The sequence below is a fragment of the Ovis aries genome, chromosome 2 (assembly GCF_016772045.2).
Source record: "Ovis aries strain OAR_USU_Benz2616 breed Rambouillet chromosome 2, ARS-UI_Ramb_v3.0, whole genome shotgun sequence".
NCBI lineage: Eukaryota > Metazoa > Chordata > Mammalia > Artiodactyla > Bovidae > Ovis > Ovis aries.
This window is the reverse complement of record NC_056055.1, coordinates 199,132,423-199,160,071: the sequence shown is the minus strand read 5'-3', so window position 1 is coordinate 199,160,071 and position 27,649 is coordinate 199,132,423. Positions and strand designations below refer to the sequence as shown.

General features: G+C 38.8%; 2 protein-coding genes across 2 annotated transcripts in view; both read left to right on the top strand.

Moving 5' to 3' along the window:
- The first annotated feature begins 311 nt into the window (after nucleotides 1-311).
- Nucleotides 312-3,990, top strand: C2H2orf66 (chromosome 2 C2orf66 homolog). Its single transcript, XM_012141231.5, has 3 exons — nucleotides 312-982; nucleotides 1,823-2,021; nucleotides 3,709-3,990. The coding sequence occupies exons 1-2, from the start codon at nucleotides 734-736 to the stop codon at nucleotides 2,000-2,002; spliced, it is 429 nt and encodes a 142-aa protein (XP_011996621.1). The 5' UTR covers nucleotides 312-733; the 3' UTR covers nucleotides 2,003-2,021; nucleotides 3,709-3,990.
- Nucleotides 3,991-10,251: 6,261 nt separating this feature from the next.
- Nucleotides 10,252-27,649, top strand: part of GTF3C3 (general transcription factor IIIC subunit 3) — a 36,758-nt gene continuing 19,360 nt past the window's right edge. The window contains exons 1-10 of the mRNA XM_060411244.1: nucleotides 10,252-10,444; nucleotides 11,410-11,521; nucleotides 14,606-14,799; nucleotides 15,599-15,722; nucleotides 16,888-17,079; nucleotides 17,892-18,057; nucleotides 19,012-19,159; nucleotides 19,581-19,653; nucleotides 20,456-20,559; nucleotides 21,505-21,676. Coding sequence (XP_060267227.1) covers nucleotides 10,343-10,444; nucleotides 11,410-11,521; nucleotides 14,606-14,799; nucleotides 15,599-15,722; nucleotides 16,888-17,079; nucleotides 17,892-18,057; nucleotides 19,012-19,159; nucleotides 19,581-19,653; nucleotides 20,456-20,559; nucleotides 21,505-21,676 — 1,387 coding nt within the window. The 5' untranslated portion in view covers nucleotides 10,252-10,342. The remainder of the gene's footprint in view (nucleotides 10,445-11,409; nucleotides 11,522-14,605; nucleotides 14,800-15,598; nucleotides 15,723-16,887; nucleotides 17,080-17,891; nucleotides 18,058-19,011; nucleotides 19,160-19,580; nucleotides 19,654-20,455; nucleotides 20,560-21,504; nucleotides 21,677-27,649) is intronic.

The window sequence follows — 27,649 nt, the reverse complement described above, 5'->3', positions numbered from 1 at the left end:
TGAGTATTTTATAACATCAAAATAAAATGTTCAGTGGTTGGAGGAGAATCTGATGTATTTAGGACAAATAGGTTCTCTGTTAGTTCCGAAGAAGCCTGAAGATGTGGTTTTCAAGGGTCTTTGCGCTGTGGAAGCAAATGGAATCATTATTTTTGAACTCTTCCTGCTCACGTCAGTGACTCCCACCTGCAACTGATCTGCTGGTTATAAGTAGCCATGAATCGACTTGCAGATTGCCGGCAGTGTAGCCAACCAGAGTCAGGCAAAACCAAACTCCTGGTAAGTTTTATTAGCTCTTTCTGTTGAGTTTCGTTTCCATTTTATACGTTGGGATGGGAGACAATCTCTACTAACACTGGTGTGGTGTGTCTATCTCAGATGTGTGTGGAAGGTATACATTTTTTTTCTTCTCTTCGAGACTGCTCTCTTACCACTTGAAGTAAGTTAAGATTGGTTGTTGTTTGGTTTGGGTTCTGTTGTTATTATTAAGAATTACATTTTCTTTGGGACAAGTGCTTTTTTTTTTTTCAGTTGAAAAGGCATACTCATTTTCTAGGTTGTATTAATAATTGCTTTGTTTGTCACTGTATAACATTCTCATTCTCATAGACTCCTTTAAGCTAATCAACTGGTTCTGGGGGGACCTCATTAGCAAATGAATGTGGAAAAAAAGAAGACTGCAAAATTCAGGTGAATCAATATACTACTTCTTCTTCTTTGTTTCCCTTTAAAAATGTTTCCTCTTTCTTTTTTCTACTTCTGCCCTCCCTTCTCCTCCCTTCTCTTTTTCTTTTCTTCAGTTACTCCCTCTCTGGTCATCGACATTTCCTTGATCCTTCCTTTCACTCAGCTTCCTTCCATCATGCCCAAAGCATTCCTGCTGCTGGCTGGTGCCCTGGTGCTACCTGGGCTTGTGCAAGGAGTCATGCTGGGAAATGAAGAAAAATGGAAGCCCCTCAACATTCCTAGAAACCGAGATCTGGTAAGAACAGCCACTGGGACATTCTGGGCTGTGGGGTGAAATCAGCACCTCCCTGGAGTTAAGCACACCGCACTCTGCTAGAGAACAGTGGAGATGAGGCTGCCAAGGGTTGAGAAGATTGCCCAGCAGGACTGGAGGTGAATTTTGCTAGCCTGGTAACCAGTGCTCCTATTGTTTCTCTAGCCAATTCACAGTTGTTTCTGCATGGAGAAACAAATTTATATTTAGAAATGATTTTTTAGACACATGGCACATTACATTTGTAAATGATCTTATATACATATTGACTTTATAGCCTTGGTTTCTAATAAATATACAAAATTAAGAGTGTAACAGGGCATTTTGCACAGCTTAGGTTGAAGTGATAACAAAACAGATTTTCATATAACAAATACTTGCAAAGCCCAGTTGCAAAATCTGAAAGTTTACCTGTATTCTTGTCAATTTGCTAGGTGTTATTTTCAACATAAAGTTATCTAGGAAATAGAATTCAAAATATCAGTAAAAATTCTCACTTAAGAAATATGCCAAATATAGCAAATATGCTGACTTTATGATTTCAGAATACTATTTTTCTAAAGAAAATTATGTAAAATATAACAATATAGTATCAAAATAATCTAATAGCACTTTGCATAGCTTCTGTATATTTGCAGAACACACAGCTGAAAATCCCACATCCAAAACGACTGGCTCTGTTTCATCGTCAGTCAGAGAGGAGGCATCTGAGCTCTGAGCACTGTAGGGTTCAGGGGGAAAAATAAGGGAAAAAGTACTCACCTTTGAGTGCTTAGGGTATTTAAGTTATAAATGACATTGAACATTTCTTTCTCTCTTCAGTTTTTTAGAACTCTTCAGGCATATTTTAAAGGAAGAGGTCTTGACCTTGGGAGGTTTTCAGATACTTTCTCCATGAACGAGAATCCCAGGCCTCTCTCTTTCCAGTCAGAACTTATTGCTTCTGCATTAGCAGATTATGAAGAACAGAAAAACTCCCTCTCCAATTACCTCAAAGGCTGACTGTTTCCTCTGAGTGCAGGTAAAATTTATCCCTTATCTCTAGATCTCTCTAAACATATAACTGATTCATAAATAGGTTTGAAAATATATATTTGAATAAATGATTTTATTTCCTTACATAAATAAGTGCTCAGTTCTGATCATACTTGTCACTGTTAATACTCAGATTTGGTTCATATATTTTACAGTCTGGTTTTAAAAAGAAATGACAGTAATTTTCAAAGGATAGCTTTCTGGGGAGAAGAGATATATTAAAATGGTAGAAAACAGAATTATGAAATATGATGAAAAACCACCTATTCTTATATCTTTTTTCAGACCAGGTCATATAGCTAAATTATGTGGAAAATCATATGTAAAGAAATATATTGAATTGTCCAGTTAGATTAAATGGAAATTAAAAAGTTAAAAGAATGGTTTCTTTGGGGAGAATTATTAAGCATATAGTTGAGCTTGAACTTCCTCACCTTGTGGGGAGAAAAAGGTAGAATATTAGTAAAGATGGCACTTTATCATAGGAAAAAATTTAGAAATTTATGTCTAAGATTTAATTTTTATTCATATTGCTTTGGCATCCCTATCAAATAAATACCTACCATTTTAAAAGGAACAGGTATGGTGCAAAGAAAATACATTATAATTCTAGTCTATTAACTTTCTCTTTTGCTGAATAGTAGAGGGAACCGAATAGTAATTAAAATCTACTCCCATTTTTTTCATGGGCATATGGATGGAATTATGAGGAAGCAAACCATGGTTGCACTTCATTATGATTATGAAAGGATTTTGATGATTAGCTACTTTAAATGTGATGATTTAAAAAAATAATAATTGTTATTCTAACAAGAGGATGCAATTTACTATGTGGCATATGAACTTGAAAACTGTCCTACAATGAGAAAATAAGATAGAAGACAAACAAGTATATCAATGAAGGCTTCCCTTGACTACTTTTCACACTCAGCCCTAAGAGTAACATACACTAAAAAGAGAATAATTATTAATGCCAAGTATCTATTTCAGTATGGGACAGTATTACATATAAGCTATTTTTTAAGCCTTAGTTTATTCATCTATAAATTGCATATATGGATCTCTAACTCAAAGTTTTAGAGAAAACATCAAGTACATATACTCATGTGAGCACAAAATGAGATAATGTTTAAGGGCAGGGGAAAAAAAGCACCATTAGTGGTACTGTAATATAATAATTGGACTCTGTGGGAAAGGCCGAGGGTGGGATGATTTGGGAGAATGGCATTGAAACATGTATAATATCATATATGAAACGAATTGCTAGTCCAGCTTCGATGCATGATACAGGATGCTTGGGGCTGGTGCACTGAGACAACCCAGAGGGATGGTACGGGGAGGGAGGAGGGAGGGGGGTTCAGGATGGGGAACACATGTATACCTGTGGCGGATTCAAGTTGATGTATGGCAAAACCAATACAATATTGTAAAGTAATTAACGTCCAATTAAAATAAATAAATTTATTTAAAAAAAGAATTATTCAACTTTGTGAAAGAAGCAAAATTTCTGATTTGGAGAATACTTCATAATTGCAAGCTTTCCAGTCCTAACAACTCTGATTAGGAAATGAAGACAAAAAAGAGTTTTCACTGAAATATGTTGATCTTTGGGTCTTTGTGTTAATTGTATAATCTTTTTTCTATTTCATTATAATGTTTTCTTTTTCTTTCAGAAGTCTGGTGGTTTTAAAACTACAGATGAAGCTTCTCACTAGAAAAATTCAGTCTTGATCATGGCTAAGCTTTTGTCTGTGTTTTCCCCTCTCCGCTTTTATCAGTCTGTAATGATTTTATTCTGTATTTCCAGATCTACATGTAAATAGTTTGAGCTTTGGGACATATGTGACTTATGTGCATGGTTTTTTTCTCACTCAATAATCATAGATATCAATATAGCACTGCATATATTTGGAAGGATGACAAAAATACCATAAAGTCAAAGGAAATTCCTTTCAGCTGTGTTCTATGTTTCTTTTTTATCATCAGTTGAAAGGGACATTGATCATTTTTATTTTAGTTAATTATCTGTAACAGGAATTTGGGTTTAAAATGTATCTTTTTCCTAAAAAGAATATACATTTCTATTGTCAGCATATGCTATTAAAAGACCCCACAGTCTTAGTTTCATATCAAGAGAGAGTAGGTAATGAATATCCACAATTAAGTTGAAATAGAAGACAAAGAAACACGGGATTTTAGGAGTTGCTCGGGCCTCTGGGAGATGTTCTCTGCCATGACGTTCAGAGGTGGACATTGTGCTACAGCAGATATCATGGTTTAGTCTCTTAAGTCGTGTCTGACTTGCAACCTCATGGACTGTAGCCTGCCAGGCTTCTTTGTCCATGTGATTCTCCAAGCAAGAATACTGGAGTTGGTTGCTATTTCCTTCTCCAGGGGATCTTCCCAACCCAGAAATCGAACCCAGGTCTCCTGCATTGCAGGTAGATGCTGGAAGCCAGCGTGAGGAATTCCACCTGTGACAAGGTCATGTGGCAAGAGCTCTGCTGGCAAGACTAATCAGACCTCAGGTTTTCCTCCTGGAATTTCCTGAGCATCTACCCCCCCCCCCCCCAAAATAAGAATCTGCCTGCTTTTCCATTCTTCTAATATTCTCTGGAAAAAGTCAACTCAGGGCTTTAGCCTTCTGCATTTGAAAGGGATGTTTCAGTTAAACCCCCTCTGATTGCTCTCTAGCTTGCCTAACAGGTTCCCCAGACCTCTTACAGCTTGTGAATTGCTTACAGCCCCCCAACCGCGAGAGGCACACAGCTTAAAAGCATCTTAAAGATACAGAGCCTTTTCGAAAAAGTTAAAAATCATATTGGTGATGGGTTTTCACTGTTGAGTCAATGACTGTTGCCAGGCCTCCATATTCTTTATCTTTTAACACCTGAAGGATATTAATCAATGTAATTGGGATATAGAAAAAGGAGTATAGTAGTTTTGATGTTAGCAACACTAGACTTTTGAGTTAATTACTTTTCTTTTGTTATAAATCACTGTACTCCTTTCACTTGTTATAAACTGCTGTATCTTTGCTATGTAAGAATGTAACTTTATTTAGTGCTTTCTGAGAATGGCACCAGACTTTGGGAAGATCAACACAAATAAGTCTTCTGGTTGATAAACCCTTATCAGAAAAAAGGCTGTAAAATGTTAATTGGCCCTTGTTAGCCAGAAGGTGATGTAAATCACCTAAGACTTGTGTATACAATTAGGTATGCAGAGAGAAAAGCCTGGTTTTGATAAGAGTCTGGACTGCTAACGCTGCGTAACTTTGTGTTACCCACTGCTCTCCATGTTTTATCAAAAGTATAAAAGGTCTTCTGAACAACAGGGGCCGGAGCCAGTCGCTGGACTGGTTTCCCCCGTGTCTCTCTCTCTCCTTTTCTCCCTTTCCCTCCCTCTGCTCTTTACTTTAATTTCAGGCTGAATTCCCATCGGAGGCTCGCCAAGTCTACTTACTTGCCCTGGCTGCTAAGATCCGCGCGAAAGGGAGCCTAAGGCGAGGCACCCTTAGATATTCAAGCGAGAGCCGGTGGCCCAACGTAGATGGTGCAAATTCCTTGTCTGGAATTTTATTGGTCTTCTGCGTAATCCAAGTTATTCAGCCCTCTTCCTCCACTTGATTTTCCTACTACACTGTTGTTTCTTAATCTAATCTTATATCAATCAATAAATAAGATTTTCTCACGCCAACGCCATCCATGCTTCGAATTCCCTGGATCCACCCGGGCTGCACCCCGGCAGGTAGATTCTTTACCAACTGAGCTACAAGGGAAACCCCACAGCAGATATCTTAGGAACCTACAACCATATGAAGGGAGGGTAGATACAGGCAGATTTCCCTTCTTTCATAACCAGTCCTCTTCCTCCACCACCCCTCCCCAACTCAGGCTGAATTAGTCTGATTCTCATATTCTTATTTGTAACAACTACTTCTCTTTATGAAGGGCTATATCATTTTTTCTGATTTCTGCAAAAACAAACAAACAAACAAACAAACCACATACATTGTGCTAGAAGCAAACATTGTAATCCTAATGACGCTAGTCTGTACATTCCAAAGTAGTTTTATGTGGCTTTTTTGGTGGATGATTGAATATAAATAATAAAATATGCAGGAACAGGTTATATATCTGGTTCAGTATGTTCTACGTAAGTAGTCGTATAAGTGTCTATTTTCCCTGGAGAGTTGTGAGATATTTGTGAGCCAAGATCATATCTAAGCCATTTTTTATTTCTCCAGCACCTACTACAATGCCTTGCATGTAGCAATCACTCAAAAAATACTTGTTGAGTTGAACTAAATGTGTGATATTTTGCTATTAGTCACACAGTAATGGAAGCTGCTTCTAGTTAATGCCAAGATTTTTTGTTTAACCATTTAAAGGATGTAAGTAATTATTGATATTATTCCTCATAAAAATATAGCCTATTCAGATAAATGATAGAGTAGTGGGGATCCTTCACCACTGTCTAGTTCCACTCAAATACCAAAGGGACTGGCTTTCCCTTTTCCTTTCACCACTCCTGCTCTGGTTGTCAAGACCTCCAAAATAGGAATGCTTTATCAGTTTCAAGGTCTTTGAAAAGGAAGAGCATCCACAGGGGACTTTTACCTGTGAGCTTGCAAAGTCTCAGAGAAGCAGCATGCATCCTTCTGCTGAAAAATTCCCCACAACTGGCAGTTAGCTGGCGATGGGAGGCCTACACTCCACTAGGCTAGAGTTTCTTAACAGTGATGGGATTGTCATTTGGGGAAGGACAGGTCTTCATGGTGACCATTTAGCACACCTGGTCCCCAGACAATATATAGTGGCATATTAGTGATTCCCCCCTCTCCCTCCCCCATTATTTTGACAACCAAAACCTCCCTAGTTGTGTTTCTAAAAGGTCACTGGGGAAGTGATTTTGTTCACTGATTTTGTCATCAGCAGAAGAGTACTGTTTCCTGCAATGAAAATACTAAGTGTTCTGCAGGTGATCTAGGCTCCCAAGGGGTCTGTAGTCCTTCTTTCTTAGGTCCCTAACAGCCTCTCAACACTGACTCTGCTCCTCTTTGATGAGCATCCCATTCCCTGTCCCCAGGACATGGCCTGTTGGCCCCTGTCCCAGGTCTAGTGTGGTCAAGAACTATTAAGGGTGCAAGATTTTGTCCAATTTGCAAGCTACACAGTAGCTGCTATAATTTCACACATCTTGGTGGACCCTGAGATCCCTGGGTCTGAGGCAACAGATTTTATTATTCATGGCTCAGGAAGCAGCTTGAGTTTTACACTCAGATTGGTTCTCCTTGTCCCCCAAGTATCACGGGGGCCCTGTGGGGGTGGGTCCAGGTATTCACTGGGTATGAGTTGATTTGTGCCACAGCCAAGGAACCCCAAACTTAGGAAATCCTCACTCTTATAAGGGGGCTACGTGCCCAAACATGCCCAACCTTTGTCCCAGAGGGAAACATCTTTATTATACTGGTCAGGAAATAAATCTGTCCTCTGCCCCAGAGGGAGACAGTATTTCTGTCTTTCAAGGCTGTTTGTTCTCCAGACATCCTTGAAAAGATAGCCCAGAGTGAAAGCAGTGAAAAGCTTTTGCAGAAAAGACAACCATGGAAAAACTGCTTCCCCAAAAGCATTATACCCCATCTTGACTCCACTTGAGAAAGGGGAGTCACTACCTCCCTGTGTACTCTTCATGCTCTGGTCATGGTATAAATTCAGTGTTCTCCTTTCCTCAGACATTTCATTTTGATTCTCAGAAATGAGTCAGAAAGTCTGAAAAGTTTCTTCTTGCTATTTTCATTACTGCTGTAACAATTCCACTTCATCTCAAGGTAATGCGGATGCCTCTGACTCACCAGTGGACACATTACTTACAAGGAAGTAGAGAAAGGAAAAGCAGAAAGATTACAATTTCAAGACATGTTGCTATAATATATTCTGACCTATAAAAGAATGGTCATCAAGGTATTCCATAGCAGAAAAACTGTCACCCCCTTGCTCCCTCTCCAGTTCTCCACAACGTGAATCTGTATCTTCGCAATTGTTACTCCCATATTCCAGGCATCCAATAACAAAATAAAATTCCATGGACAGAGGAGCCTGGCAGGCTACAATCCATGGGGTCACGAAGTGTTGGACACACCTGAGTGACTGAGCACACAGGCCATCTGGGTCTCAGGAGAACATTCTCGTTACCAGATGACCAGCTCTTCTCCCTTTGATTTCCTTCTTTTCCCCTAGGAGACTTAGGACTGGAGACTCTTGACTTCCTCTCAAGTGCAGTTCCCTGGATGCCTGGAGAAACTCAGGGGAGAATTTACCTGTTAGGAATTTCTGTGAGTTACCTTGCTAGCCTCCCATATTTTATACCCAGATAGGGCCCTGGGGATCCTTTATCATGAGAAATGAATGACTTCTACCTGTGAGATATTTTTCTCTCACCTGGGAGTTCCCCTCTTGCTGGTCCTGGTCCTCATTCTGCCATCAAACTGTGGCTTTTGTGCATCTGGATTGTCATTAGGAGGCACTAGTGGCCAAGTCAGGTGTTAGGCTCCCTGTAACTTGTCCCTAACCTCGGAGAAGGCAATGGCAACCCACTCCAGTATTCTTGCCTGGAAAACCCCATGGGCAGAGGAGCCTGGTAGGCTGCAGTCCATGGGGTCGCTAGGAGTCGGGCATGACTGAGCAACTTCACTTTCACTTTTCACTTTTATGCATTGGAGAAGGAAATGGCAACCCACTCCAGTGTTCTTGCCTGGAGAATCCCAGGGACGGAGGAGCCTGGTGGGCTGCCGTCTATGGGGTCACACAGAGTCGGACACGACTGAAGCGACTTAGCAGCAGCAGCAACCTCAGCTTCATATTGAGCTGCATTTCATACTTCTACTCCCTTGCCCATCCCAAAGGCACTTTCAGTTCCATCCAGTTGAGTTCATCAATGTGATTTAAGCACAGATTACTAGCCTAGAGAGGAAAGTTCATTAAGATGTAGTGCTGTTCTCAAGATGTTGACAGCAAGTGTCTCTAGAATAGGAAATAGAGAAAGTTATAATTCAGTGTAAAATATAAAGCACAGGAGTGTGTAGGTTGACGAAGAGTTACACTGAGGAGAGGCAGTTGTTGTTTAGTCCCTAAGTTGTGTCCGACTCTTTGTGACCCCATGGATTGCAGTGCACCAGGATCCTCTGTCCATGGGATTTCCCAGCCAAGAATACTGGAGTGGGCTGGCATTTCCTTCTCCAGCAGATCTTCCCAACACAGGGCTTAAATTGCCAGGCATATTCTTTACTGCTGAGCCACCAGGGAAGCCTCAAGGACAGACAGCGTATTAATTCCAAGTATGGGATTTGGAGTCAGATAGACCAGGCTTCGAATCCTGGCTCTGCTACTAATTAAAAGAGGCTTGCTTCTTGGTAGAAAAGCTATGGCAAATCTAGACAGCGTATTAAAAAGCAAAGACATCACTTGCTGACAAAGGCCCATATAGATAGTCAAAGCTCTGGTTTTTCCAGTAGTCATGTATGAATGTGAGAGTTGGCCTAAAAAGAAAGCTGAGCACTGAGGAAGTGATGCTTTTGAACTGCGGTGTTTGAGAAGACAATGAGAGTCTCTTGGGCTGCGAGATCAAACCAGTGAATCCTAAAAGGAAATCAGTCCTGAGTATTCACTGGAAGGACTGATGCTGAAGCTGATACTTTGGCCACCTGATGCGAAGAACCGACTCATTAAAAAAGACCCTGATGCTGGGAAAGATTGAGGGCAAGAGGGAAAGGGGGCGACAGAGGATGAGATGGTTGGATGGTATCAGCGACTCTATGGACATGAGTTTGAGCAAACTCAGAAGATAGTGAAGGACAGGGAAGCCTGGCGTGCTGCAGTCCATGGGGTCACAAAGAGTTGGACCGACTAAGCCACTGAACAACCAAAGATCAAATTAAAGAACAAATATTTTTGAAGGAAATACTGTAGACGAAGGAACATTTTCTTCAAGCACATTCCCCAACTCCTTAACAAGCTTAAACCAGAGGCTTGAGCCCGACTGCAAGCTCCAAGTCCTGGAAGCTGGGAGGGTCCAGATCAGGTCCCGCCTACTCCCGCGCTCATACTCACGCCTCCCGGAAGAAGCCTGGCTTAAAGGCTCCTGCGGAACCTGAGCGCGGCGGCTGCGGCGCAGGCCGAGCCAGTTTCTCAGAAGGACTTCGGGTCCTTGCCTTTAGCGGCTCGGTGCGGGGCTAACGTCTGGCAGCCTCTGCTCTTCCGTTCGTCTGTCCTCGTTCCTGAAACTGCGTAGCAGAACCCCGCAAGCATGTCGGGGTTCAGTCCGGAGCTCATCGACTATCTGGAAGGGAAGATTTCCTTTGAGGAGTTCGAAAGGAGAAGAGAGGAGAGAAAAACCCGCGAGAAGAAAGTGAGGAGATGATAGGCCTGGATGCTGTCACTGTCTTGTCGCCCTAATACACTTAAGAGATTTGAAGGACCCACTGAATTCACCCTTATAGGGTGGGCCGCGTACCTCTAGCAGTTTCTTCCCCTTTTTACCGAAACTCCGGTTCTCACATTATCCCTGTGCTAAGCTCCTCTTTAAAACATTTCACTCACCAGAAAGCTTTTGTCTCGGTGGGAACCACTTCTTTCTCTTTTTACTGTTGTCAATAGTACTTTTTTTTTTTTTTTTTACTTGAGAGTAGTTTAACGCTGGTAGATTAAATGGTGTGGGGATGGAGGTGGGGTGTGGGCAGTAGAGTTTGGAGTCGGTGTGTATCTGCTTCAAGTTCTAGCTTTGCCGCTGTTATTTTTGTGACTTTGAACGCGCAATTCACCTCTCTTCTTGAGGCCTTAGTGTCCATTTCCGGACGGAGTGGTTTCAGCTCCCATTTTTGAGTAGTCTCCCAATGGTGTGATGTAATCCACAGAAACAGTGATTTTTTTGTGTCTGATAACAAAAACTTCTCTGGTAAATGAGGAAATACATGACTTTTTCATGTCTCTTCACTTGAAATCGGAGGGAAAATAAAAGTAATTGCACCTTTTGAGGTTAGCTGTTGGATTCTTTCCTAAATCATGCAATCAATAGTGCCCCATCTCTTTTCATTTAAAAAGGAAGGCTGAAAAAAGAAAGACTGCAATGTGAAGATTAATGAAATTATCAGGGTTTTAAAAATTACTTTTTACAAATGGCTGATTCAGACTGAAAAATGAGACCCAAGTACAGTGAAATGCTTGACAGTATTCAAATTTAGATTTCACCTACAATGTATGTGTTCAGAGCTCAAGTTTTATAGAAATAGAAAATGAGACAGATGTTCTATTCTCAGCTGGAAAGAGCTAAATGTGCATTTGTATTTGGAGTCATTAATTAATTTTCAATCCCAGAGTCTTCAGGAAAAAGGAAAGTCATCAATTGAAGAAAATCCAAATGACTCTGAAGTTCCGTCATCATCAGGAATAAACTCTACCAAATCTCAGGGCAAAGATGCCAGTGAAGGTATGTTAAGATCACTGCCTGCATTAAATTTTAACGGTATCTAATAATTTAGTGAAAGTGTTATTTTTTTTTAAATTGCTGTGGTATTCTGTTGTTGATATCTGGCTTTTTAGGAACATGGTGCTTGGTATATAATAGGTGCTCAATATGTATTTGTTGAATTATTGATTATGGTGCTGCTTAGTGGGCTGTGTTTGTGGAGAAGGGTTTCAAATCTGTATCAGTGTTTGGGAGCCTTTTGGGATCACAGTTTTTTAAATTGACCCTCTCATGTGGTTGCTAATTATTCCAGGACTCCCCCAAATTGTAATGAATTATAATTCTATACAAAGGTCTTCCAAATCGCTTCTTTAATTATGAGAGGTAGAAATGTCAGAGTGGAAGGCCAGTTGGCTGTCCACATGGGACCTTCGACACAGCATAGATATCTTGGTGTGTTACCTCATTCCAGGATTTAGTCCTCAGCTCCGCATGACCAGATACTAAATTTGGTTACTGGACCCAGAACAGTTAAACTTATGGGAGCCTAAGTGATGAATTAGTAGGCAAATTATTAATTTCTGGTGATTGATTAGAATACTAATGATAGTTTGTGGTATCCAGTCATTCATATCAAGTAATGTGGGATGCAGAACTATCAATTAGAATTTAACTGTGGGCATAGGGTCTAACTGAGAACTAAATTAAACTTTCTTGCCTTACTGGGTAGAAATGGATACTGTGCAGGAGACCTAGATTCTATCCCTGGGTCGGGAAGATCCCCTGGAAAAGGGAATGGCTACCCACTCCTGTATTCTTGCCTGGAGAATTCCATGGACAGAGGACCTGGTGGGCCACAGTCCATGGAGTCACAAAGAGTTGGACACAACTGAGCAGCTATCATTTTCACATATAAGGTCTAATTGAGAACTAAGCTAAACTGTCTGGCCCTTAGGGGGTAGAAATGGAGGCTGATTGTTTTTCTTCCAAACAAGTAAGACTTTACACAGAGAAAACACTAGTCAGGTGAACAGAAAATGAACAGGTTTTGTCTGCCTCCTTGGACCAAGTGGGGAAGAAAGGGCAAAGAGGAGAGAAAATTAGGATTATAGATTCTTTGCTAGGCAAGTGGAGTGAAAAAGCGGGCTGAACTTGTTCTAAAATCTGTGAGTCCTTCCTTATCTGCTCAGAGGAAGAGCTGCTCTTCCACCATAACATTGTCTTTGAGGTGCAACTGTTAGTAGCAGGCACCATGGGATGCTTGCCAGTGAAAGTGAAAGAGTCAGTTGCCAAGACATGTCCAACTCTTTGTGACCCTGGGGACTGTATCCCACCAGGCTCCTCTGTCCATGGGATTCTCCAGGCCAGAATACTAAGAGGTGGCCGAAAAAGGTGGTTACTTGAATCAGTGCTTTCTGCTTACCATGAGTAGTCAGGCATACTAGCCTCAGCTCAAATAATAACAGTCATTTTAAGATATTAAGCTCCCAGTTTCCTAGGAATGTATTTCGTATAGTGACTTTGTGTTCAGGAACCTTGCTAAATTCATAAATTCTGACAGTTTTTGTGCATAGATTCTTTTGGATATTCTATGTATCATCATGTAATCTGTGAATGACAGTTTTATTTCTTTGTTAATCTTTATGCCTTTATTTCTCCTCCCTTATTACATTGACTAGAATCTCCAGTAAAATCTTAAAAGGAATGGTGATAGTAGGCATGCTTGTCTCATTGCCAGTATCTTTGGATAATTAGCCATTAACTGTGTTTGTGGAACCTTTTTTGTATGTACTTTTTGTCAAGTTAAAGGTATTCTCTTATATTTCTTTTGACTAAAAATTTTTATTAGGAATAGGTGTCGGATTTTATCAAATGCTTCTCTGGGGGAATTCGGTGGCAGTTAAGTGGTTAGAATTCAGTGCTTTCACTGCCAAGGCCTGAGTTTCATCCCTGGTTGGGGAACTAAGATCCTGCAAGCCATGCAGCATGGCCAAAAAAGCTTCTGTGTATCACGATGATTGTATGACTTTTCTCTTTTTTGTATTACTGTAATAAATTTATTGGTTTGTTTTACAACATTATATTTATTTTGGGTGTTTAGAATTCTTGAAGATGATCATTATGATGTCATAGTAAGTATTACTATAATATTTATTTCTCAAAACGTGGGTTTTTTTTATTCTCTTCTTCCTTAAATATATTGACTGTCTTATTTGTCTAGCATCCTTGCAGTTTGAGGTTATTTTACATAAGTGAATAAGCTTTAGGATTTTTTAATAAATATATTTATGTACATTTATTTTAACTGTTTCATTGTAGCTTTTCTGAAATATGCCATATCTCTGCTTTAACAACAAATTGGCTTCTAAACTTATCTTTATTATTCAAGATAATCATTATAAATTTAGAGAAATAATTTTACTGTAGTGATCTCCTTAGATACAGAGGAAATATGTTATTTTGTTCCTAAAATAATAATGTTGTTTTAATAATAATAGCATTTATTAAGCTCTTACTGTATGTTGGGCATTTTTCTCAGTATGTGTATTTGAAGACTCAGAGTAACCCTGTAAGGCAGACGTTATTGATCCCTTTTACAGATGAGCAAACTGAGGTACAGAGAGCTTCAGTAATTTGCCCAAGGTAAAACAGCTGGCAATAGATAGTGGTAAAGTTTGAAACCAGACAGCTTGACTCTAGAGGCCTCACCTTAAACCCCTGTGCTATATGCCCTGATTATGTACCACCAGACTTGTTCTTAGGTCTTAGGTTAGTTAGTTCTTAGGTCTGTGTCCTGAAATTCCTAATTTTTTTTTTCCTCTCTGCTTTTAACTATTACTCTGTGTGTTTCTGATTTCCTACTTAATTTTGCCTGTATGTCTGGATAAGGCCTAAAGGATGAGTCAGCAGTTCCTACAAAGTAAAAAACATGGCCTTTTTGACAGCTTTCTTTGGATTGTTTTTGGGAATGTTCATTTGTCTTTTACTTTCAAGTTTGGTAATGCTGGGGTAGAAATTTATATTCCAGAAAATACCGTTTGTTTTTCTTTCAAGTGCTGAGTATGCTAAAGCTTTTGTTTCCTACCTCAATGTCTTTTTCTTTAGGCGAAACGTCAGATGGAGTCAGTAAGTCAGTTCACAAGGTCTTTGCTTCCATGCTTGGAGAGAATGAAGATGAGGAGGAGGAAGAGGAAGAAGAGGAGGAAGAGGAGGAGGAAGAAACACCTGAGCAACCCACTGCTGGCGACGTGTTTGTACTGGAGATGGTTCTCAATCGTGAAACCAAGAAAATGATGAAAGTAAAATGTTTCTTATTTTGGTATTTATAAACAGAATGTAAAAATGTGACATAGAAATTGAAAAAAAAAAGTCTTTATACATTTATACTGAAAGAATTCAACTGTAAGAAAGGAAATACTGTGAGATTGCAACTGATTTCTTATGTTTCATTTTTAGAGATTTTAAAATGTTAAACCTTAATTATTATTATAAATGTCAAAATTTACTATAATTTTGCTATTAAAAGGTTTATATTGTACCTTGATTTTTTTTTTTAACCTAATTTATTCTGAGTAGGGGAGAAGGCAATGACAACCCACTCCAGTACTCTTGCCTGGAAAATCCCATGGACAGAGGAGCCTGGTAGGCTGCAGTCCATGGGATCTCGAAGAGTCAGACACGACTGAGTGACTTCACTTTCACTTTTCACTTTCATGCATCGGAGAAGGAAATGGCAACCCACTCCAGTGTTCTTGCCTGGAGAATCCCAGGGACAGTGGAGCCTGGTGGGCTTCAGTCTGTGGGGTTGCACAGAGTCGGACACGACTGAAGCGACTTAGCAGCAGCAGTAGCATTCTGAGTAGATAAATTTGAGAGAAGAATATTCAGTAGATTGCATCATAAATCTCCTGGCATATAAATCCATTTTGCAACATCCATTTCTACATTTGGTCTAATTAGTAATTTAGTAATGCCTGACCAGTTTGATTTTTGCTTTATTTAAATACTTTATTGTACTTTGAACTTGCTACTGTAGGAAAGTTTTGTTGGGTTGGGTTTGTTTTCTGTTTGAGTCTAAATGTCATTTTTGTTTTGTAGGAGAAAAGACCTCGGAGTAAACTTCCCAGAGCTCTGAGAGGTCTCATGGGTGAAGCCAACATTCGCTTTGCTCGAGGAGAACGTGAAGAGGCGATATTGATGTGCATGGAAATCATAAGACAAGGTGTTTAATGTGGGGATTATTGACAATAGCATTTTAATAGTCTGACTTTTAAAACAAAGGGAGGAGTACCTCACTCTTCTATTTGGAAAATATATTCAGGAGCTTGGAGGTGATTGTAATAACAGTGATATAATTACCAATTGAATAGGAATCATTGCCAAGAAAATGATAATCACAGAGTATGATTCAATGAAATATCACTAATATATATTGAACTCTTAACAGGCTTTTAAAAAATCTGTTTTTGAACATTTCATTTTAGGAGTTTTATATGTTTATAATATGTCTTTTTAAAATATGGCAAACACATTATTTTAAAGCCACTTTTGAGGAGTGTTCTTTTTCTACCATTTTCCAAATCAACACTGTTAGATTATTTTGATCTACTTTTTGATAAAAGACAGTATATACTTGTTATCTTTCCATTAAACTGCAAAGCTCAGGCATATTGAAAGATATCTTTAGAAGTCACTTTTTGACTAATCACTTGCATTTATTATTTTGTTTTCCTGGTGTGTTGCCAAGTGATGCCCTGCATAGTGGCTTGAGCAGTCTACTACAGTGAACTTTCAGTTTATCTTTTCCATATTTTGGCATTTCCTTTCATTTAGTCTAGGGTCCTTTTCAGTATTATCTGTTCCTTTATTAGTTTATAATTGTTTATTTTGACAGTTACCTTTGATTTTAATCCCTCATGTTCTTAGAACCTTAATTCAGAAACATTATTTCAGAAATGTGGATTAACCTTTCACTTTGATAATCTGGATTTAGGTGCTAGTTAGATATCTTCTCTCCATTAATCCCATACTCCTCAGTGTGGAAGCTGGATCCTGATGATTTAACCCCACTGATGTGGCTGATGCTCATTGGGATGAACTTGCTGAATTAATGAGCCATGTTTAGCCTTATCAAAGAGGACTTTTCATGAGGGGAATGTGGTAGAGAGTAGGGTTTTTTATGAAATTACACTTTGCTTAGAGAAAAGAATAGTTTTTAAATCCTAAGAGTATATGAAAATACACTAAAGCAAATGTACTGTTTGTATAATTCTGTTCAAATTATTTTAAAAAGCATAAGAATCCATAGTTTGAAACATGAAATTGATATTAGCATAAGTGTCTTCCCTCAGCCAATGAAATTTGTTCTTTTATTCTATTCATTATAGCTCCTTTGGCTTATGAGCCATTTTCCACTCTTGCTATGATATATGAGGACCAAGGTGACATGGAGAAATCATTGCAGTTTGAATTGATTGCTGCACATTTAAATCCCAGTGACACTGAAGAATGGGTTAGATTGGCAGAAATGTCCCTGGAACAAGACAATATTAAGCAGGCTATATTTTGCTACACAAAAGGTAATAAAAATGTTTTTCTTGCTTTGTTTGATAAAATGTTATATAATAGATTTTCTGATCAATGTACTTGCTATTCTGGGGTGCTGTTAGTTGAAATATATTTATTCCTTGTATTCTGTTATACTGGAGGTAAGTATTTGGGCTCTCTGTATTTTCACATTTATCAGCAACTTTGTTTATATTTTGAGCTAATACAGTAAAACCATTGGTTGAAGACAAGACCTTCGTTTTCCTGCCAAGATCAGTGTTGGTTCCAAGCTGTTTCTTGAGAGTTAATATTAGACGTCAGTGACCAAATGAAGGTTAATAGGGAGATTTTAGGTTAATAGGGAGATTTTAGGCTTCTATTCGGAGAAGGCAATGGCACCCCACTCCAGTACTCTTGCCTGGAAAATCCCATGGATGGAGGATCCTGGTAGGCTGCAGTCCATGGGGTCGCGAAGAGTCGGACATGACTGAGTGACTTCCCTTTCACTTTTCACTTTCATGCATTGGAGAGGGAAATGGCAACCCACTCCAGTGTTCTTGCCTGGAGAATCTCAGGGATGGGGGAGCCTGGTGGGCTGCCATCTATGGGGTCACACAGAGTCAGACACGACTGAAGTCTTAGTAGTAGTAGTAGGCTTCTATTTGGTCGAGCATAATCTAGCATTCCTATGAAGGTAGATTTAGTCTGGAATAAACCAATTGGTTCTGTTGGCAAATTAGCTTAGAGTGTTTAATAGATTTTCTGAAAAGATGGGTCACATCCAGGTACCATGAACCCCCTTATATAATAAATCTGTAACTTATATTCCTTATTTTCTTTTTAGCACTTAAATATGAACCTACTAATGTCCGTTACCTGTGGGAGCGATCAAGCCTTTATGAACAGATGGGAGATCACAAAATGGCAATGGATGGTTATAGGCGTATTTTAAACCTTTTGTCTCCATCTGATGGTGAACGATTTATGCAATTGACTAGAGATATGGCAAAGTAAGTTTCAAGTTGAAATATACACAAATGTTCTTATTAATCATCTTGTTTTTGAAATCAAAAGATATATTTAAAGTGAATGTACTTTTTATTGAGGTTTAGGAAAGTGTTTTGCGGAATTCCTGTATTTTAATATTGTGCTTAAATACAGAGGTTTTTTTCCCCCAGTACTCTTTTATTTCCAAGTTGACTGTGTGATTGTTTAGAAAAAATTGTATTATATATTTGATTATCTTTCATGTGCCCAGAAGTTTAAAAATGGAACATGTTCTGAAGGATGACTAGATTCCCAGGTTTTCATAAATTATGTACGTATACACTAAGTTATTGCAAATGTGCTAGTGAAATATTTATGCTCTGAGATCTATAGTCGTTTTATCTTGAGCCTGTACTAGAATGACGTTTTAAGATGAAAACTTTCCTTTAGGTTGGCACATGCTACCAACATTAGTCATTAATTTAGAGTTTAGTAGCATGGGCAGCTGGTGGGGAAGGCATATTTGGATTAATCAGAGTTGGAGTTTTATCAGATGACCTTGATAAAGGGAGAGAAGTGCAGGAGAACTGAGATGCACAAGAGAGTAATTGTAATATTGGAAGACAGAGAAGGAGAAAAGTGAGGACAGGAATGGCAGCCACAGTAAAAAGTGGTAGGATGAATGTTTTGTAGATCCCATTGAGGTAGGAAAGTTATTGGTATTGAGTTACAAAGGGAGTGAGCTAGAATGATACGAGGTAGCTTTGGGAGAGAGAGATGCTTGATGTTATGACATGGTTATACTGACAGTACACATTTTTCTCTGGATCATCTCTGATTATGATTTTAAAGAAGAGTTTTCTCCTCCCAAATTTTAAGAAAATGAGATTCATAGTTAATAGAGGGCCTGTGTAGGAAAATGAGTTTTATGATCTGAATTAATAAGCACTGATCAATTTTTGCCATTAATATTTTAGGAGTTACTATGAAGCCAATGATGTTACTTCAGCTATTAACATAATTGAAGAAGCTCTCTCAAAACACCAGGGCCTAGTCTCCATGGAAGATGTTAACATTGCAGCTGAACTATACATTTCTAATAAACAATATGACAGAGCTTTGGAGGTAGGAATATTTATGTGTTTCTCTGTTAGGTTTTGAACATGCACTTTTTTTTGTTTTAGAAATTCTTACAAATTGACAATTCCTCATCTAAATTATATATATTATTTATTTTAAACTATACATTTAAAGTTTGTATGGACACACTTAAGTTCTGTAATAATCCTGTATGAAATATAAAATGTAGTTACCATATGATAAAAGCTGTTGCTGTTTTCACAGATGCTAGGTACGCCTGTACTTCAGCATAGCAGGACTCAGCAGCAGACTAATGGTTATGATTCATTTCTTAATCTTTTGGGAAAATTAGATTGGTTTGATATAGAGAAATTATGTATTTTTAGCGAATCATTAGTTAATATGATATAAAAATGTTAATGTATCACATTGGCTCCTGCTTCTCCCCCTGCCCCCATACTTTTAGGTAATTACAGATTTTTCTGGAATTGTGCTGGAAAAAAGAACTACAGACGAAGGCACTTCGGAAGAGAATAAAGGTTGTAATTTCCTCTGCATAGGAGAGAGTGCATAATCCTTTTGTTTATAACATGGTATTTTGAAATTAGTAGTGTTTTCATAGCAAGTTTTCCTAACAAAGATTCCATATCATTTTCTTGTGAGTATTCACTGACAGATGATTTTTTTTTTTAACTTGGTTTTAGTCCTTTTTTTTCCCCCTCAGTACATCTGTTTGAACTTGGCGTTTGTCATTGACACAGGGCCTTGATAGTGTTATGTGAAAAAAGAATGAAGTATGGAGCAGCTTATCAGAAACCTTTCAAACTAAAGCAATTTGCTTTTTAAAAAGGGCTTAAAATGCTCTCTACTAATTTATTTCAAACTTATTAAATATTGAAAAAATTCTGTTTCAAACTAAAGCATTACTTAAAATTCTGCTTTAAACTTAAGCACAATATTACATCATCCCTTTCTCAGTCTCTTTTGTAGTGAAGACTAAAAAAAGGCTCTTGGATTCAAGAAGAAAAAGAGAAAGTTCATATATCCTTATTTGTCACTTTTGTTTTTTAGTTTTTTGTGGTTTTGATAGAAGATGTGGGAGTTTATGTAGATTTTTGGCAAGTGGATAAAGTATTAGGAAAATAGGAAGGATAATTGCTAATCAAAAGACAGACCAAAGGAAATTTAAGAGCCTAGAACCAGAGTTGGCCAAACTTAGAACTGACTGTAGAATCATTTGCTTTGAGTAAAGTAAATGAGGTCTTAGATAGAAGGTATAGTTTGCTTCATTTGCTCCACTTTCTAAGATTATAAGGAACTTTCTGTTTGTCTGATGCACAGCTGGTGACAATGTTATCTGTGCTATACCTGATGGTGTGCCAATAGACATCACAGTGAAGCTGATGGTCTGCCTTGTACATCTCAACATTCTTGAACCACTTAATGTAAGTAGCATTAAGATTTGCACTTGAGATACTTTAGATCAGATCTATAATGTTTTTCTTTAGATAGCAGGAAATTATAAGTTGACCCTAGATTTCACATTTTTTGATAACCAGGAAGTCACAGTAAGCATTATATTATTTTTGTGTGAATGTCTTTTAAAAGCTAAGTGTTTGGAACTGGGCTTATAATGATTTGTTTTTCTTGAGAATAATCCAGAGATTAGAATGTGAGATTGGGCCTTTTAGACAGTTGGCAGTTTCTGACAGTTGTTCTCTTTTGCTGACTTCAGACTAAGTATTTTATTAAATAAAAAAATACTGGATATCTACTTTACAGACCTTAGGATAAAGTGTTGAATAAAATACTCAAATCCCTGTCCTCATGGATCTTTTGATTTAATGGGATTAGGTAATAAATACATAAAATATAGAATGCTAGTTGGTGATAAGTGCTCTGGAGAAAAATCAGAGAAGAATAGGAAATATTGGGGGTGGGAGGAGTTGCAGTTATATTAAATTGGTGAAGAAAAGCCTCCCCTGAAAGTAACATTTGAATGACATGAAGGAAGTGAAGAATAGGCCAAGCAGGTAACGGAGGGAACGGCTTTCTGGGGAAACAGCAAACACAGAAGCCCTGCGATATGGGCTTGCTTGACTTGCTTGAGGGGGAGTACAGCAGATCAGTGTTGTCTTAGCTCCTGCAATGCCTGCCTTATAACATGTCTTCAGAAGTAATGTGTTGAGTGAATGAATGATGGCAGTATGAATTCTTTATAATAGAGACACAGTAATGATTTAAGAAATGATCATGTTAAGCTGTTTTTATTAAGCCTTGCTCCTTTTAGATTCACCTCAGATAACTGGTGTATATGTTAAAAAGAAATACAAGTAGATGTGTTTATTTGTAATGAATGCTTGACTTTAGACTGTTACTTTGGGGTCTAGCCTCTGTTGACAACACTAGTGGAACAGAATCCTGAAGACATGGGAGACCTCTATCTTGATGTTGCTGAAGCTTTCCTGGATGTTGGTGAATATAATTCTGCACTTCCCCTCCTTAGTGCACTGGTCTGCTCTGAAAGATACAACCTCGCAGTGGTTTGGCTTCGGCATGCAGGTAATTCTTTTTTGTAGGAAGGGAAAGTTTTAATCACATAAGCAGGCCAGAACTTACTTCCCCAAGATGGTAATAGTTATTATAAAATGTTAATGTCTTTGTGAAAATACTTCTGGTTTCAGGGCAGTTTTTTGGAAGTCAGTATTTTAAATTGTCTGGATTCACCACTAACTGATTTTCCCTCACAAATGCATTGGGGAATGATTCACTTAATGGTACCTGAGTGAAATAAAAGGACTAACATGTCTCTATTAAAACATACTGTAAATACCTATCTTTTAGCTGTTTTAACCTTAGGCTCTGATTTTTAGTAATAGATTGTCAGACTTAGAGTGCAATCTAATTTTTGAAGAGCTTCTAAGGATTTATATTTAATGTTATTTTGAGGGAAAAGTTAATATATTTTCAGTGTTTTTTGAGCAAGTCCAATGAAGATTGGGTTTTATCTGTCAAATTATTTCAGTGCATCTAAATCCAGAGTAATCTGAAATAAATTGTTGAGAGTGGGAAAAACAGCTTGAGAAAAACTACTAAATCTCTTCCAGAAATGTAGGAAAAGCAAAAATATTCTAATAGGATTTCCTATTGAATCAACATAAGAGATACCTTAAAATTTGAATAGTCTCTGTTTCAAATATTGTATAATGACACAGTTTTAATATTTAAAATATTTTGAAGTACTATATAGTAGCAGAAAGTTCTCTATAAATAGAGGAGCACTGATTGATATTTTGAGATATATCACAGATCAGTATCAGTTCAGTTGCTCAGTAATGTCTGACTCTTTGCGACCCAATGGACCATAGCACGTTAGGCATCTCAGTCCATGACCAACTCCCAGAGTTTACTCAAACTCGTGTCCGTTGAGTCAATGATACCATCCTAACCATCTCATCCTCCATCGTCCCCTTCTTCCCCTGCCTTCAGTCTTTCTCAGCATCAGAGTCTTTTCAGATGAGTGACTTCTTCACATCAGGTAGCCAAAGTATTGGAGTTTCAGCTTCAACATCAGTCCTTCCAATGAATATTCAGAACAGATTTCTTTTAGGATGGACTGGTTGTATCTCCTTGCAGTCCAAGGAACACACAAGAGTCTTCTTCAACACCACATTCAAAAGCATCAGTTCCTCAGTGCTCAGCTTTCTTGATAAGTCCAGCTCTCACATCCATACGTGACTACTGGAAAAACCAAAGCCTTGACTACATGGACCTTTGTTGGCAAAGTAATTAATGTCTCTGCTTTTAATATGCTATCTACATTGATCATAACTTTTCTTCCAAGAAGTTCAGTTCAGTTGCTCAGTTGTGTCTGACTCTTTGTGAACCCATGAACCGCAGCACTCCAGGCCTCCCTGTCCATCACCAACTCCCAGAGTTCACCCACACCCATCCATTGAGTCACTGATGCCATCCAACCATCTCATCCTCTGCTGTCCCCTTCTCCTCCTGCCCTCAATCTTTCCCAGCATTAGAGTCTTTTCAGATGAGTCAGCTCTTCACATTAGGTGGCCGAAGTATTGGAGTTTCAGCTTCAACATCAGTCCTTCCAATGAACACTCAGGACTTATCTCCTTTAGGATGGACTGGTTGGATCTCCTTGCAGTTCAAGGGATCTCAAGAGTCTTCTCCAGCACCATATTTCAAAAGCATCAGCTCTTCGGTGCTCAGCTTTCTTTATAGTCCAGCTCTCACATTCATACATGACTACTGGGAAAACCATAAGCCTTGACTAGATGGACCTTTGTTGGCAAAGCAATGTCTCTGCTTTTTAATATGCTGTCTAGGTTGGTCATAACTTTCCTTCCAAAGAGTAAGCATCTTTTAATTTCATGGCTGCAATCACCATCTGCAGTGATTTTGGAGCCCCCACCCCCCCCCCCCGCCAAAAAAAAAAAGTTAGCCACTGTTTCCCCATCTATTTGCCATGAAGTGATGGGACCGGATACCATGATCTTTTCTGAATGTTGAGCTTTAAGCCAACTTTTTCACTCTCCTCTTTCACTTTTATCAAGAGGCTCTTTAGTTCTTCTTCACTTTCTGCCTTAAGGGTGGTATCATTTGCATACCTGAGGTTATTGATATTTCTCCCAGCAATCTGGATTCCAGCTTGTGCTTCTTCCAGCCCAGCATTTCTCATGATGTACTCTGCATATAAGCCAAATAAGCATGGTGACGATATACAGCCTTGACGTACTCCTTTCCCTGTTTGGAACCAGTCTGTTATTACATGTCCAGTTCTAACTGTTGCTTCCTGACCTGCATACAGATTTCTCAAGAGGCAGGTCAGGTGGTCTGTATTCCCATCTCTTGAAAAATATTCTGCAGTTTGTTGTGATCCACACAGTCAAAGGCTTTTGCATAGTCAGTAAAGCAGAAATAGATGTTTTTGTGGAACTCTTGCTTTTTTTGATGATCCAGCAGATATTGGTAATTTGATCTCTGGTGCCTCTGCCTTTTCTAAAATCAACCTGAACATCTGGAAGTTCACGGTTCACGTACTGTTGAAGCCTGGCTTGGAGAATCTTGAGCATTTCTTTACTAGCATGTGAGATGAGTGCAATTGTTTGGTAGTTCGAGCATTCTTAGCATTGCCTTTCTTTGGGATTGGAATGAAAGCTGCCTTTTCCCAGTCCTGTGGCCACTGCTGAATTTCCAAATTTGCTGGCATATTGAGTTGCAGCACTTTCACAGCATCATCTTTTAGGATTTGAAATAGCTCAACTGGAATTCCATTGCCTCGGCTAGTTTTGTTCATAGTAATGTTTCCTAAGGCCCCCTTGACTTCACATTCCAGGATGTCTGGCTCTAGGTGAGTGATCACACCATTGTGATTATCTGGGTCTTGAAGATCGTTTTTGTATAGTTCTTCTGTGTATTCTTGCCACCTCTTCTTAATATCTTCTGCTTCTGTTAGGTCCATGCCATTACTGTCCTTTATTGAGCCCATCTTTGCATGAAATGTTCCCTTAGTATCTCTTAATTTTCTTGAAGAGATCTCTAGTCTTTCCTATTCAGTTGTTTCCCTCCATTTTTTTTGCACTGATCACTGAGGAAGGCTTTCTTGTTTCTCCTTGCTGTTCGTTGGAACTCTGCATTCAAATGAGTATATCTTTCCTTTTCTCCTTTGCTTTTCGCTTCTCTTCTTTTGTAAGGCCTCCTCAGACAGCCATTTTGCGTTTTTGCATTTCTTTTCCGTGGGGATGGTCTTGATCCCTGTCTCCTGTACAGTGTCACAAACCTCCTTCCGTAGTTCATCAGGCACTATCTATCAGATCTAGGCCCTTAAGTCTATTTCTCACTTCCACTGTGTAATCATAAGGGATTTGATTTAGGTCATACCTGAATGGTCTAGTCATTTTCCCTACTCTTCAATTTTAAGAAATTGAAGTAAGAATCTGGCAATAAGGAGTTCATGATCTGAGCCACAGTCAGCTCTTGGTCTTGTTTTTGTTGACTGTATTCAGCTTCCCCATCTTTGGCTGCAAAGAATATAATCAATCATATTTCAGTGTTAACCATCTGGTGATGTCCATGTGTAGAGTGTTCTCTTGCGTTTTTGGAAGAGGGTGTTTTTTATGACCAGTGCATTCTCTTGGCAAAACTCTATTAACCTTTGCCCTGCTTCATTCTGTACTCCAAGGCCAAATTTGCCTGTTACTCCAGGTGTTTCTTGACTTCCTACTTTTGTATTCCAGTCCCCTATAATGAAAAGGACATCTTTTTTGGGTGTTAGTTCTAGAAGGTCTTGGAGGTCTTCATAGAACCGTTCAACTTCACCTTTTTCAGCATTACTGGTTGGGGCATAGACTTGGATTACTGTGATATTGAATGGCTTGCCTTGGAAATGAACAGAGATCATTTTGTCATTTTTGAGACTGCATCCAAGTACTGCATTTCCGACTCTTTTGTTGACTATGTTGGCTACTCCATTTCTTTTAAGAGATTCTTGCCCACAGTAATAGATATAATGGTCATCTGAGTTAAATTCACCCATTCCAGTCCAGTTTAGTTTGCTGATTCCTAAAATGTCAACGTTTACTCTTGCCATCTCCTGTTTGACCACTTCCAATTTGCCTTGATTCATGGACCTAAGAGTCCAGATTCCTATGCAGTATTGCTCTTTACAGCATCAGACCTTGCTTCCATCACCAGTCACATCCACAACTGGGTGGTGTTTTTGCTTTGGCTCCATCTCTTCATTCTTTCTGGAGTTACTTCTCCACTGATCTCCAGCAGCATATTGGGCATCTACCGACCTGGGGAGTTCCTCTTTCAGTGTCCTGTCTTTCTGCCTTTTCATACTGTACGTGGTGTTCTCAAAAGAATACCGGAGTGGTTTGCCATTCCCTTCTCCAGTGGACCATATCACAGATATGAAATAACAGAGCACTTAATGGTTAAGATAACACTTTATTTGGATGACTGAACAGGAATACAGATGTAAAAGTTTACATACATAAGTTTACGTAAAAAGTTACATAATTTGTAGGTTTTTAATTTTAAAAGACATAAACAGGGAATTAAATTTTTTATTGCCTTCCGTAGGGCTGTGGTTTTGAACCTGCTCTTGTTACTAGCAGTAGATGTTTTTAAATCCTCTTTAATTATAATCATGATACTAATAAATGCTTTTTCTATGTTGAACATATGTAACTTTACATGAGTGCGAGGTAGAACCTCAGTATTGTCTAAAAATCATAAGGAAATTTGGAACACTAGAGAAGAAACATGATTAGAGGAATTTAATGCTTGTAGCATAATGAAGTATCTTTCAAAGTGATAAGTGAAAAATTATGAGTAATTCCATCATGGTGATTCACCCATATTTAGTAGCCTTCCTTCATTACCAGAGTTTAACCTGAAGATAGTGGTGAGGAGATATTTGAGAAATTTGAGGTTTGAGAAAATAGTAGGACGCAAAATACCATCTTAGGAGATCAGCGCAGTGAGAAGGAAAGATATGAAAGGGCCTGTGTTTGTAAGTGCTGTGGCTGTTTGGGTGGGAAGAAGAAATGCTTACTGGGAATTCATCATCGAATTGTAGGACTTAATGATTGATTGGCATAAAGTATGAGGAATAGGGCCCAATAACTTCACCTCTAAGGACTTATTCTGAGGAAGTAATTGAATGAGGCGAGGAGAGATTTTATATTGGAGATCACAAAACTCAGGAGCCTGGCAAGTAACAGAAGTGAATGAAGTAGGTGAGAGGCCCAGGGCAGGTGGGGAACTGGAGAGCCCTGTCTAAAGGGTACCGCTGTTTCTTGGCTTGGCTGATGCAGCATGTGGGAATGAAGGGACTCAACTGTTGCCAAACCCAGATTTTCTGAAAGAATGCTGTAACTTGGATTTCTTTAAAAAAATACCAACTTTTAAAGATGTAGACAGTTTACTGTTTTTAACAGTACTGTGGCCCAACAAAGTGTCCCTGTGGGTTAAATTGGTCTCCCAGTTTGTGAACTCCGACTTATATACATGAAGATGTTTACTGTAGGGTTATTTATTAGAGTGAAAATTGAGGAATAACCTAAATGCCAAGCAGTATGGTTAAGTATAAACTGTGGAAAATTCTGAAAGAGATGGGAATACCAGATCACCTGACCCGCCTCTTGAGAAGGCTATATGCAGGTCAGGAAGCAACAGTTAGAAGTGGACATGGAACAACAGACTGGTTCCAAATAGGAAAAGGAGTACGTCAAGGCTGTATATTGTTACCCTGCTTATTTAACTTATATGCAGAGTACATCATGAGAAACGCTGGGCTGGAAGAAGCACAAGCTAGAATCAAGATTGCTGGGAGAAATATCAATCACCTCAGATATGCAGATGACACCACCCTTATGGCAGAAAGTGAAGAGGAACTCAAAAGCCTCTTGATGAAAGTGAAAGAGGAGAGTGAAAAAGTTGGCTTAAAGCTCAACATTCAGAAAACGAAGATCATGGCATCTGGTCCCATCACTTCGTGAGAAATAG